The following is a 12314-nucleotide window of genomic DNA, read 5'->3' as shown; positions in this document are numbered from 1 at the left end:
AGGACACATTTTAGTTAAAGAGTTGTAATACAGTTTAATGTGATGACAAACTGTTTTATAATTGTAGTCTTGGACGTTGGTGTCTACTAAAAACATCAGTCATCCTTTTATGTACATTTCTTCTGCACAAGCTGTGCCAAGATTACCTTTAGGCTGTTTGTGGTTATATTTTAGTTTTAAAGAAATCTTGTGCTATGAGGTTCTATGGAAAATAACAGCGTGTTTTGTTTTTCATTTTTAGGAGCTATTGTGACAATCTCGGCTACCATCCATTGAGTGCAGCTGACTTTGGAAAGATCATGAAAAATGTTTTTCCGAACATGAAGGCACGTCGTCTGGGCATGAGAGGCAAATCCAAATATCCTTCCCTGGAAGGGATTCAGAATTCCCTTCTGTACTTGGTTGCAGAACATCTGTTGTTGTAGTTCAAGCAGCCACTAAATATAGAACTGAAATGAAATGTACCAAAGCCAAGATACAACTCTGAGGAATATTGTGGCATTTAGGAAATCTAGCCATTGTGTATCCACTAAAATGGTTGAGAACGCCACAAGTTTGATGTAGGGGTCTCCTGAACTCTTTACCCTGTCATTAGCTCAGTCACACCGACCCCTTTTTAAAAAACAAAAAAGCTAATATACACAGCTTGAGATGACCAGAATAGAGTAGGATGAGTTGAAACGTAAAAGGTTGGTTCTGTTGTCAAAAACTGAGAAAATGAATCGTTTTTTTTCCCAGAAACAGATAGAGAAAGATATACTATGTAAATTGATTGATATATATATATATAGACACACACGTACGCTCACATACATAACATACTAAAATAGGTCATGTTTGTTTAACTGGTTGCAATAGCAACCGAAATCCAATATGACTTCTAGTGTAAATCAAACCCACTTTTAATGTTCAGCTTGCTGTCTATTTTTGAGAAGACACATACAACATTAACTGTTAATGAGTATGATCATGTCATCATGAAGTACAAGGACGGGATTCGTTTAGGGGCCTCTTATTTGTCAGGACTGACCCTTCATGACACCAAGTAAGTCACACCTCCTCTCCTTTATTACACAGGTGGCATTTTGACTAAAAAGTGTGGTGAACTGAAATTGGATAAAACCATTAATTTTAGAGTCGCAGGTGCTGAAGTGTAGTGGAATTGAGGACTGAGATATCTGGTGCTAGATTTGAGTTTTCAACCATGAATTACAGGGACACATTTTACTAAGTCATTAATTTACTGAGTTAAGAGACTTGAACACAGGATCAAGAATGAGTAAGTTGGATTTCACTTGGCATGATACCATACCAAAAAATCAAAGTGTAGCTGGAACTAGTGTCTGATGATGATGCCTTCACATCCAATATTGCACATTGAGTACATTCTTAACTAATGATCACTACACTGTTTTATAAAACTGGCATAAATATTGGTTCCGAGAGGTTGCAGTATTCACAAGTCATTATCATTCTCAGACATTATCAATGAATACTAATCAGCACTGAAGACCTTAGCCTATTTTAGAAGCCTGGCCCAGCACAGATGTCCATGGCACTGGGGTATCCCAGCGATGCCCAGTCACTGAACCTTGGCTCTGTGTTTCATGGGCTGTTCATTTTCAACGACACTAGTACTTTTGAGACAGACTGTCAGATACTTGCAGCTTAATCTGGCAGCTTTATACCTGTTATGTTTTTTTCTTTGTTTAAAAATTATGGTGGTAAATGAATTCATGTAATTGTTTATTGTACTGAACCTTAACTCATTTATCACGTACTGCTACAGTGGACTGAGGAAGAAGGCGTTTGTTCACATGCCTTCTTTGCCCAATCTGGACTTTCATAAAACTGGAGATGGGGTAAGTGAAGTGCAGTAGGTTTGATATAAAGATAATGTACTGATGCAGTATTAGCTTTTATAACATGATTACTGCTCCCCCTTTTCAAGAATCTTGAACACACAGTAGATAAACTGCTGCCTCCTGGTACCATTGCTATGGGTCTCATTGCAGTTGGACAATGTACAGGTTTTTTTTAACTACAACCCATTGCTGTAAAATTCTGTAAAAGAACCAAAAGATATTCCACAGAAGAAAAAGGGAAACTAGTGATAATATTGCTTGTACTAATACGATGGAAATGTAATACCTTTGCCAGCGCTCCTGTAATGACCAAAGCCTGAAATATATGGTAAGGAGAAAAACAAGTGTCATCATCTTAATAAAAATGTTTCTTTATACGACTACCTTTTTGATAATACTGTTAAAATAAAGCTCTACGGATGTTATGTTTAATTCAGTTCTTCAGAACCATCAGGACTAGTTAAGGTCTGTTTCAAAAGTGTCTTATATGCAAGTTTGGGTAACAATCCCATTACAGAAACCTTGCCCTCTGAATTTCAGTCTGCATGTACATCAAATGGTAGTGTCCTGCAGGTAGGAGGTTACTGATAAGATGTGGTTGCTGTGTCCATGTGGGTGTTGAGTAAAGAGCTGTGTTTTGCAGCCTGAAGGGATGGAGTCCTCGGGGCAGCTGCAGAATGCAGAGGAGGATGTCCGGTCAGCTGCCTGCGACTTGGTCTGTGAGTGGGCACAGAAAGTGTTGAGTCGTCAGTTCGATGCGGTTGAGGACCTGGCACGCTTCCTTCTCAACAGCCATTACATTGGTACCAAATCGATGGCAGCACTCACTGTAATGACTGGCGCACCTACAGGTAAGACGTAGACTGGACAGATTATACAGATGTGCGCAGTGTATATGAGAGAGCACCAAGGTTCAGTCCATTCCATTTCAAATTCCTTTTTAAAATCAATTTCCAATCCCCATTCCCTTTATCAATTCCAATTCCAAATTGGAATGGACCCCAACCCTGCAGAGTACACACACACATTTCTGTACGTATCTCAATCTATTTGCATTGTATCTGTGTACCATAGGACAAGTTTTGCTTCACTCTCTAAACATGTTAGAAAATTAGCCTGTTAAGCCTGAAGTCATTATAGATCTTGAATGCCAACAGCTGTTGCATGTTTATATCAATAGATGTCCTTGATTTGGGGTGAATATGCAGTACCACAGGGATTAAGGTAATTTTGTATACCTGGGCTATGAACAAGCTTCTGTTTGGTTTGTTTAGTAAGTCACATTATAATACTACTCTCCTTATGGTTGTCTAATGTGTACAATCTTGTTTTCTGATTTTAAAGAGATGGTGATGGTATGCTTTTGTTTTATTAATGTATGGAAGCAATCTGCAAGCAGGGTGGGTATTCCTGAATGTGCAGTGTTCCAAACAATTAAAGGATATTGTCTTTGGTGATATTTTTGAAGTCTTTTCTTCCAATGCATTACCTTGTAGCCCTTACATCCCAATGGGTTTTGTTAGTGTTTTAAAAAATTAAGATTTCATGGAATGGAATGGCCCCAGAGTTCTGCGGGATTGACTGCAGTTAACTAACAAAATCTAATATGAAAAGTGAATCTTAAAAATATAATTTATTATTTACATGATTCTTGCTCTCATCATGCAATGACTCAAATGAAACCAGCTTGCCCTTTTAAATTGGCAAGGTAAGATAGTGGCTGCAAAAGGAATTTGTGAATCTGTTCCCAGCCTATCCATTCTATGGTTACATAAGAAGTGTGTTCAGATCACAAGCAGTGCTCTCGACAACTGAGCAACAACAAGGGGACATGTTCTTATCTTTGTCAATCTTTGGCTTTTAAAAAGCAAATTGAGGCAGCTTGAATTGTTGGTAGTTCAAATAAACAAAGATGCAAATGTTGAAGTAAACATTCCCATTAAGGTGCAAACTTACAAGGATGTCTGTACTTTTATGTCCAGCAGGGAATAAACCAGTTTGCTTGATAAAACTGGGAATGGCAGTGAGTAAAAGGAAAGCTGGGAATGGTAATGAGTAAAAGGAAAGCTTGCCATCTAGTGGTGTTTTATTGTACTCGTTTGCCGTTCTGGTTAGTTTTCATTTCAACCATACATACTTGACTGCAAGTATTTCCTTGCAGGAAATTGTATTACATCAGAAGTGTGCGGCTTCAGTGCACCAAACTACAGGTCAGCTTTAGTGCCTCTGAGTACAACATTGCACCAGCCGGGGACTTTCCATTTTGTTAACCAGTAACATTCAATTCATTTAGGTATGAAGACACCAACGCAGACATCAGCGTTCGTGCCAACAACTGAAACCAATTCGTTCCAGCCCCAAGTAAAGACTCTGCCCTCGCCCTCTGTGGATGCCAAACAGCAGCTGCAGCGCAAGATTCAGAAGAAGCAGCAGGAGCAGAAGCTGCACTCCCCCCTTCCAGGAGAGGCCCATGGGAGGAGAGTAGATGGAGGGACGCCAGGGCCGGTCCCCTGCATTCATCGGGGGAGCCCAGCACTGCTGTCCCCTCAGCCCACCATCGGGATTGTCGTGGCAGCAGTCTCCAGCCCTGTTACGGTACTGTAGACATGCACTGTATTCACTTACTGCATTTGGTTAAATGTATGGGATTTGGCTTTAGAGCGACTTGCTATTTGTGCCAGATCATACCAAACATAAATCTGAATGAATTCAGAATAGTGGTTTTTCTATTTTATCTAACCTCTGATTTCATCCATGCCAGTGACTCTGAAATAGCATTTTTGTACACAAGAAGGAAAGAAAAAAATTGACAAACCATTTGAATTCTTCGGCTGTAGTATAAGAAAAATGAAATGGAATGGCCCTATTCTTTTCTTTGTATAAACATGTTCTGCTGTGTATTTTGTGAATGAGTGTGAGTAAATTGTTGTTGGCCTTTTTGTAAACTTTTTGAATTTGCTCAAATATTTTTAAAGTGTTGTGTATACTTTTTGAGGATTTAAAGATTCAAATGAATCTGCCCTTTTCCTCCCAGTAACAGTAAAAATAAATCCAATCTAGTAAACATTATAAACTGTGCATAACAATTTGAATAGCCAGTGCTGACTTTTAGTTTCTAAACACCTTCTTTATTTATGTGTTTAGGTACAAAGAAACAGACAGCTGGTGACCTCGCCCAGCCCCGTTGGCACACCTGAAGGCAAAGTCCTTCCTGTAAACTTTCAAGTGGTTGCTCAGCACATGCATTCTATGAAGCAGTCTCCCAAGACCCCTCAAAACATCCCCGCCAGCCCGATAGATCGATCAGCGCGGCATCGCTATCCGCAAATACTGCCCAAACCTTGTGCCACCAGCGCCCTCACCTTGCGTTCGCCCACCACTGTCCTCATCACCAACAGCCCCATCAAGACTGTTGTGCCTACACCTCATGTGAGCTCGGTGAACGTGGTGAAAATGACAGCAATATCCTTGACACCCAGCAACAGCGGCACGGCCCTCAGGCCTGCTTCTGCCGGCAACAGTGGGACAGGGGCAGCTGAGGAGCCAAGGGCAGGCCTGCAGATCAGACATGGTTCTGTGGTCTCTCTCCAGTCTCCTGTAGCAAGGTCCAACAGTGTGACGACCACACCTACCGTTGAGATCAAAATGGAGCCTGAAGCCATAACTGATGAAAGCCAAACTCTCAGCACAGAAAGGCTGGCTGGGACTCAGGAGGCCTCTGGTGGTCAGGGAGGGGGTTGCGTGAAGCTGAGGGCCATCAGCGACCCCGCCACTCAGGCCAAGGGATCCCCAGGAGGAGGTGGTGAGGCTAGACCTGAAGAGACAAGGACAAAAGGCGATGCAAAGTCCCATTTGGACAACACTGTGGTAGCCTCCACTGTAAGCAATAATAATCCAAACACTTTCTTTATTGCAATCTCCAATCCAAACACCAGCATGACTTTATCATCCAATGGCAATGCTGCAAGTTCTCCCAAGGAAAGCTTGGCCGGTTCCAAGAGCCCACGGAAGCGCTCCACAAGTTTGGCGTCTGAATCCCAGGCCCCACCTATCAAGAAAGTCTTTACGTCCCAGCAATCTACCATCAGTTTGGAAAGTCAAAAAGTGGGCCTCAGTGCTGCAGTAAAGAAGGTTACAAAAGCAACCCTGCCGGCCAAACCTGACTGCACACCAGCACCTACTCCTGGAAAAGTTACTGTGAAACTCAATTCAACAGTCCCAACACGAATCTTAGCTCAGACGCCGTCTGACACTCAAGCTGCATATTCCAGCAGCTTTCTGACTGTAGTCAAATCTCAGTCTTCACAAGACATCAAAGTTAAATGTGATGGAACTCCATCCAGCATGGATACAGGTGCAGGCCCAGGGATTGGTTCTGATCAGACGTTATTGCAGCATATCACAGGTAATCCTCCTGTTGGCCCTGTTAACACGGGCATGCTGAAAAACTCGGGGGCTAACGACTTGCAGAAATCCATGTGGGAGTCGGTGCAGCTTGGAGTCCCACAACAGGATTACACTGCTCAGCTACAGAGCCACAAGCCCATTCAGGTTTCAGTGGTAGACCAACAACAAGCACTGATCCAGGGACAGCCTTCCAATCAGTTATCCCTGCATCCAGATATGGTTGATTTTGTAGCATCACAGCCGAATGACAACTATTTTGCTTTTGATGATGATATCACACAGGACAGTATTGTTGAAGAGCTAGTGTTAATGGAAGAGCAAATGAATCTGAACAATAATTCTTACAACAATTGTTTGGGGATATCGCTGCAGAGTCAGTCGACAGTTCCCCAGGGGGCAGTCATGTCATCTCATCTAACAGGCAACCCCTTCTACCACTCAGCTCACAGCAGCAGCACTCCGGTTCACACTCCTACTCCTACCCCCACCCCCACACCTACCCCGAACCCGACCCCCACTTCAGAAATGATGGGAGGTCAGGGGTTATCCCGGGAAAGCCCCTGCTCGCGAATGGCCCAGACGACTCCTGTGGACAGCGCTTTGGGGAGCAGCCGGCACACCCCCATTGGCACACCACACTCCAGCTGCAGCAGCAGCGTGCCCCCCAGCCCAGTGGAATGCAGGAACCCTTTTGCTTTCACACCCATAAACTCCAGCATAGCCTACCAGGATGCCAGCATCGTTTCGAGTAGCCCTGTCAAGCCCATGCAGAGGCCCATGGCCACCCACCCAGACAAGGCCAAGCTGGAATGGATGAGCAACGGGTACAACAGTGTGGTGGGAAACGCTGCCATTTCGAACAATGGCATCGGAATTCTACCTAGCTATCAGGATCTACTGGATGACCAATTCAGAAAGCCGCACGCCTTCGCCATACCTGGGCAATCATATCAGGCACAGGCAAGGCATCATGACGCACACTTTGGCCGCTTGACGCCCATCTCTCCAGTCCAGCCCCAGGTGGCTTCCATGTCTAACCTCAGCAAACAGGAAGGTTTTGCAGTTCCCGCTCCCCTGGACAACAAAGGGACAAACTCCTCTACAAGCAACAACTTCCGCTGCCGCAGCGTTAGCCCTGCTGTCCATCGCCAGCGAAACCTAAGTGGCAGCACCGCCTACCCTGTCTCCAATCTCCCCAGATCCAGCGTCAACCCTTTCAGCAGCCCTGTGACTCCAGAGGTTCTCAGCATACTCACAAACAGCCATTCGGATGGCAGTGCCAACAACATGGCTCAGAGGAGTCAATCGGTTCCATTAAATGTGATGATGCTGACGGCGGTCCCACCCATGCAGAAACAGAGCAACAACAAGAAGATCACCAACGTGCTGCTGAGCAAGATGGACTCGGACAGTGATGACGCAGTAAGGGGCCTGGGCATCAATAACATGCCCTCCAATTACACGGCCAGGATGAATCTCACACAGATCCTGGAAACCACTCCCAGCTTCCCTAGTGCCAACCACCAGATCCAGGTCAATTCCAGTCCTTCAGTATATGAATTCCAGAAGCCAAGTTACCTCCTGAAAAACAGCAGAACTGACCAGGTCAGCTTTTCTTCTGGGGAAACCCAAGCACAGTCAGATATTATAGAACAACAGCAGCAGCAGCAGCAGCAGCAGCAGCAGCTGCAGCAGCAGCAGCAGCAACTGCAGCAGCAGCAGCAACTGCAGCAGCAGCAGCAGCAACTGCAGCAGCAGCAGCAGCAGCAGCAGCAGCAACTGCAGCAGCAGCAGAATCAACAGCAACTACATTTCAACAGCACCGTTAAGGACCTGTTAGGAGATGACGGCCTGAACCCAAGCTCACAGCTCGTGGGCCAGGTGGCGTCAGAACTCAACGCCGTGGTATCAGATTTTCCCAGCGATATCAGATTGAACTCTGAACTTTCAAGCAGCATCAACGATCTGAACACTTTGGACACAAATCTACTGTTTGACCCGAATCAGCAGCAGGGACAATATGAAGATTCTACACTGGAGGAACTGAAAAATGATCCGCTTTTCCAACAGATTTGCAGCGAGTCAGTGAACTCGACCGGTTTTGACTGGTTGGAAAGCAAGGACCAGCCTACAGTTGAAATGTTGGGTTAATGTTTTTCTTTCTTGGGTTTTTTTTTTTTTTGGTAATTATTCATGTGAAAGTTGTATAGCACACTGTATCAGAATGTGGACACATCACATTTGTCCAGTGAGAAGTGCCAGCCTAAACAGAAACAATTGCTCCTAAAATACGTTATTTATCAAAAGGTTTGCTGCGCCACAATATGTTGAACTGCAAAACAGTTACAAAAAACAAGGTGTAAATGATTGTTGTTACCTATTTCAATGTAGTGATAAACTCCTGCTATTTAAACAGATCTGATAAATACATACACCCCTTTAGCAAATAAGCTGTTTAGTTGAAGTAAGATACAGGATGAGCTGTAGTATCATGTGTGTAGGCTTAAGTTGTTTTCAAACTGCTTTCAAGTGATAAAACAAAACCAAAAAACAAATAAAAGACAAATAATGGCAGTGTGATAATTAATTTGATTATAAACAAGTACTGGTTTTTGCATTTATCTGGGAAATAAGAGGAATAGTAATATCTGTATTCTTTATTTTTGGGAACATTTGAAATGAGGGACAAGTAATAGACTATATGTATTGGAGAGAATGTTGGTATCTCTCTGAGCCTTATGATTATGATTTTGAAATTGTAAGACCAGCATTCTAATTGTAACATACAATACAGCCTTTTATGAATTACAAAGTTATAGGGCAGCTTTTGAATCCTAGAATCCTGAATTGTTAAGATCACATTTTAAGTAGGGGAAGGTAACACAGCCTTTGAACAGTAAGAGGTGTGTTTTTATTTATTGTAACATTTTTCTAAGTCTTCTATCTCCTCCTAAAGTGGTTGCTGTCCTGTACAGCAGATTTGTGTAGTAGAGTTCTCTATGTGCAACAGAAACATCCTGGCGAAAAATATATGCCAATATAGGTCTAAGACTTTGATTTTCTAAAGATAAATAGGTCTCTATTTTGACATATTTAACACAAGACTAAATGTATTAATTAATGTACCATACATTTTAATGCAAGGGAAATTGAAACATTTTCATTTTATTATAATGCTGGCTGGGAAAAGCTAGATAGGATCAAACTATACCTTGTTTAAAAACAAAGAAAGTTATTTATTGTCCATTTTTAGTCAGAAATTAAAAGTAAACATAACAATACATTTGACCAAATTAAGCAGCTGAATTTCAGGTCTTTGCATAAGTACTACCCAAAGGCTCAGTTGAAACTTAGGACTCTTATTTTCTGTTTGTTAAAAATATTAAAGAAATTAAGTGATTGAGATAAGGGGAGGGTGAATATTAAACAGAGTAGAACACCCCAAACAATGACATGGCTTTGTATGGAACAGTAGGCATTGCTATCTGTTCATAGACTGTGCTTCATGGCATTTTAGGAGCTAGCGATGCATGCTAATGTGTAGCAGAGTGTATAGGTCTGGACAGCTAATTGGATCTCAGTTACATTTTTTAGCCTATCCTTCAGGCAGGTAACAAGCCAGCTCTGCATTTCACTGGAGGCTGGTGCTGATTATTCAGGGGATTTTAACTCATTACCTCTGTCTGAAGGTGTCTGTATCAACTACTGCATTGTTGCAAAGCTTGACTGCTTTAACAGATCCATTTAAATATATTGTATATTTATTACACAATTCTGTATTGCAATACATATTTTCTTTTAGTGAGTCTGTTTTGCTCCCATACCAAAGAGAAGCCATCCTATTTGGACTTGATATCTAACTTGTTTGAATCCAGACTTATCTAGTGCTTGCCCATTCAACGAGACCGATTTTAAAGAGAGATTTTGATGTGAAATATGAAAGTAAATATCTATAAAATGGTATTAAAATAGCAAAACTGTTAAGGAAGCAATCATTTTTAAAGCTGGAGCGCATATCTTTCACTAAAAAACATAGAAAGATGAATAAAAAGGTCTGTTGAGAAAATCGATATTGCTAGATGCGAGTGCTGATTTGGGACTATTTTTATCATTCATTTCATTATCGATTTTCATAAACTATGTAGGAAATATCTCTACTAAACTGAGACACACTGGCCATACTAGCTAATATGCAACATCTACATTATACTGATCATTTGGATCTGTAGCCAGTTGAATATTCTAACAAATTAGTTTATTTTTAACCCTTAATATTGTACAGACAATAATGTGTTCACTTTTTCACCGTTATAAATGTCTTTGTTGTTTAAAGATGTATTCTTAATTCGCAGTTGGAACAATAGCATGCTTAATAAATAAAAAAAATAAAAAAAAAGTGTAGTATTCTGAGGTATTATAAGACGTTTTGTGTCCCCAGACGTTTGCAGCAGACACTGGAAAGAAAATTGTTTAGTTCAAAGTTCAGCAGGCTTCTGAGGTTCATACTATTGCACTAAACTTCTAAAGAACCTAAGGTTTGGCACCTCTTTTGGGACAAATGCAACAGTTAAAGCCTGCAAAAAAAAACAATTATAAAGAACTTCAATATGAGAAGTAAAAAAGAAAAATAAAGGTAAAATGTCATCCAAAAAAATGACAGATTTGTCTTATGTAGCAATGTGCATTGATCTCAGTGAGATCATTCTTTTACTCATTCTCTTACACGAGAATATACAGCAGGATTTCAAAACAAAAAAGTTTTGCTTCACCGTGTTGATACATGATCACAAGTGTGCATGGGTATTGAACGCTATTGTACAGTATTCTTTGTAACCACTTTCTTTGCTCTAAAGAAGACTGGTTCTCCGTTAACCAGACAGGCTTAGTTATTCACATAACAAGTTATTTACATTGTTTGATGTTTACTAATTCTAATTAGTACTTGTTGAGTGTTCAGTTTTTTAAGTGTTTGTTCTGTTTTTATTTTAATTTTTATTTGAAGTATAATAATCTTTTTGTGCAACAAGTTTTGTTCATGGGTTTTTTTTGTTTGTTTTTGTTTTTTTTTTCAAAACCATTCAAGTAAGCACTGAATTTTGGACTTTTTATAAAGAAGGAACTAGTTTCTCTTCTTGGAATGCACAAGAAGCTAATCCTGTAGACACATGTACCCCTCGCTGTATATCTTCACTGCACTAGTATGATCTCCCTGTAATGACTTTCATTTAGTGTAGCACAATAAACTTTTCTTAGTGTTGTTGTTGTTTGTTGTACTGCTGGATGTACAGTAGTTTGATAATGTTGCAATAGCATTTCAGCATTTTTTTTCTTTTTTTTAATTGAAAGTGCTTGCAGATGTTGAAGTTTTTTAAATGGTTTTAAAAACCAATAAACTTTTTTTACAATTTGTGGTGTTGTGTGTGTGACTTTTGTATGTTTTGAAGTATAATGTGTATTGTATAATATTTCATTTGCAAATTACCGGGATGCAAGATTATGAAAATTACTATACGTAATTGGGGGTGTCCATGTATGCCTGTTATTCCAGAAGCATGCTAATTTAAATGGGGAAATTTTAGAAGAAAAAAAACAGAAAACCCATTGCTCTTGTCCTGCTGTGCTGTTTTTGTATATTCTTCTGAAACAATCACTGGTGAAGTAGGCCTTTATAAACAGCAGGGATGAGTTTGTGTTAGAAATGAGAAAAGGCAGGTTGTGTGTGTGTGACCCAACAAGTCAGTATCGAAATGCTGCTTGAATATCTCACGGCAACATTCCATTGATAATGTGTCTCTGAATGTCTATTTTGGGTTGGAGTCAAGCAGAAAAACATCCTGTCTAAGTGAAGTGCAGCCCAGGAAGATCAGAACAACACGAGTAAACAGTTTCCTTTCAGATAAAGCTTTTGCAAAACCACTTTTCTAATCAGTTTGTCATTTTAATTTTATGATTGTTTAGAAGTTATGGATAAGAAACCAAATAACTCTAGTCTGTCACTGACCAAATTCAAGAAATATTTCTACTTCAGGTTTCGGTTTATGT

General features: G+C 40.7%; 1 protein-coding gene across 2 annotated transcripts in view; it reads left to right on the top strand.

Moving 5' to 3' along the window:
* LOC121298924 (DNA-binding protein RFX7-like) overlaps positions 1-11331 on the top strand; it is a 34197-nt gene extending 22866 nt beyond the window's left edge. For both annotated transcript variants that reach the window (XM_041226250.1, XM_041226248.1), the window contains exons 5-9: positions 242-358; positions 1778-1862; positions 2509-2716; positions 4159-4460; positions 5010-11331. In XM_041226250.1, the coding sequence (XP_041082184.1) occupies positions 242-358; positions 1778-1862; positions 2509-2716; positions 4159-4460; positions 5010-8423 (4126 nt within the window). In that variant the 3' untranslated portion in view covers positions 8424-11331. The remainder of the gene's footprint in view (positions 1-241; positions 359-1777; positions 1863-2508; positions 2717-4158; positions 4461-5009) is intronic.
* Positions 11332-12314: the final 983 nt, after the last annotated feature.

This window comes from Polyodon spathula, chromosome 24, assembly GCF_017654505.1.
Source record: "Polyodon spathula isolate WHYD16114869_AA chromosome 24, ASM1765450v1, whole genome shotgun sequence".
Taxonomy (NCBI): Eukaryota; Metazoa; Chordata; class Actinopteri; order Acipenseriformes; family Polyodontidae; genus Polyodon; species Polyodon spathula.
This window is presented reverse-complemented; position numbering and strand designations above follow the sequence as displayed.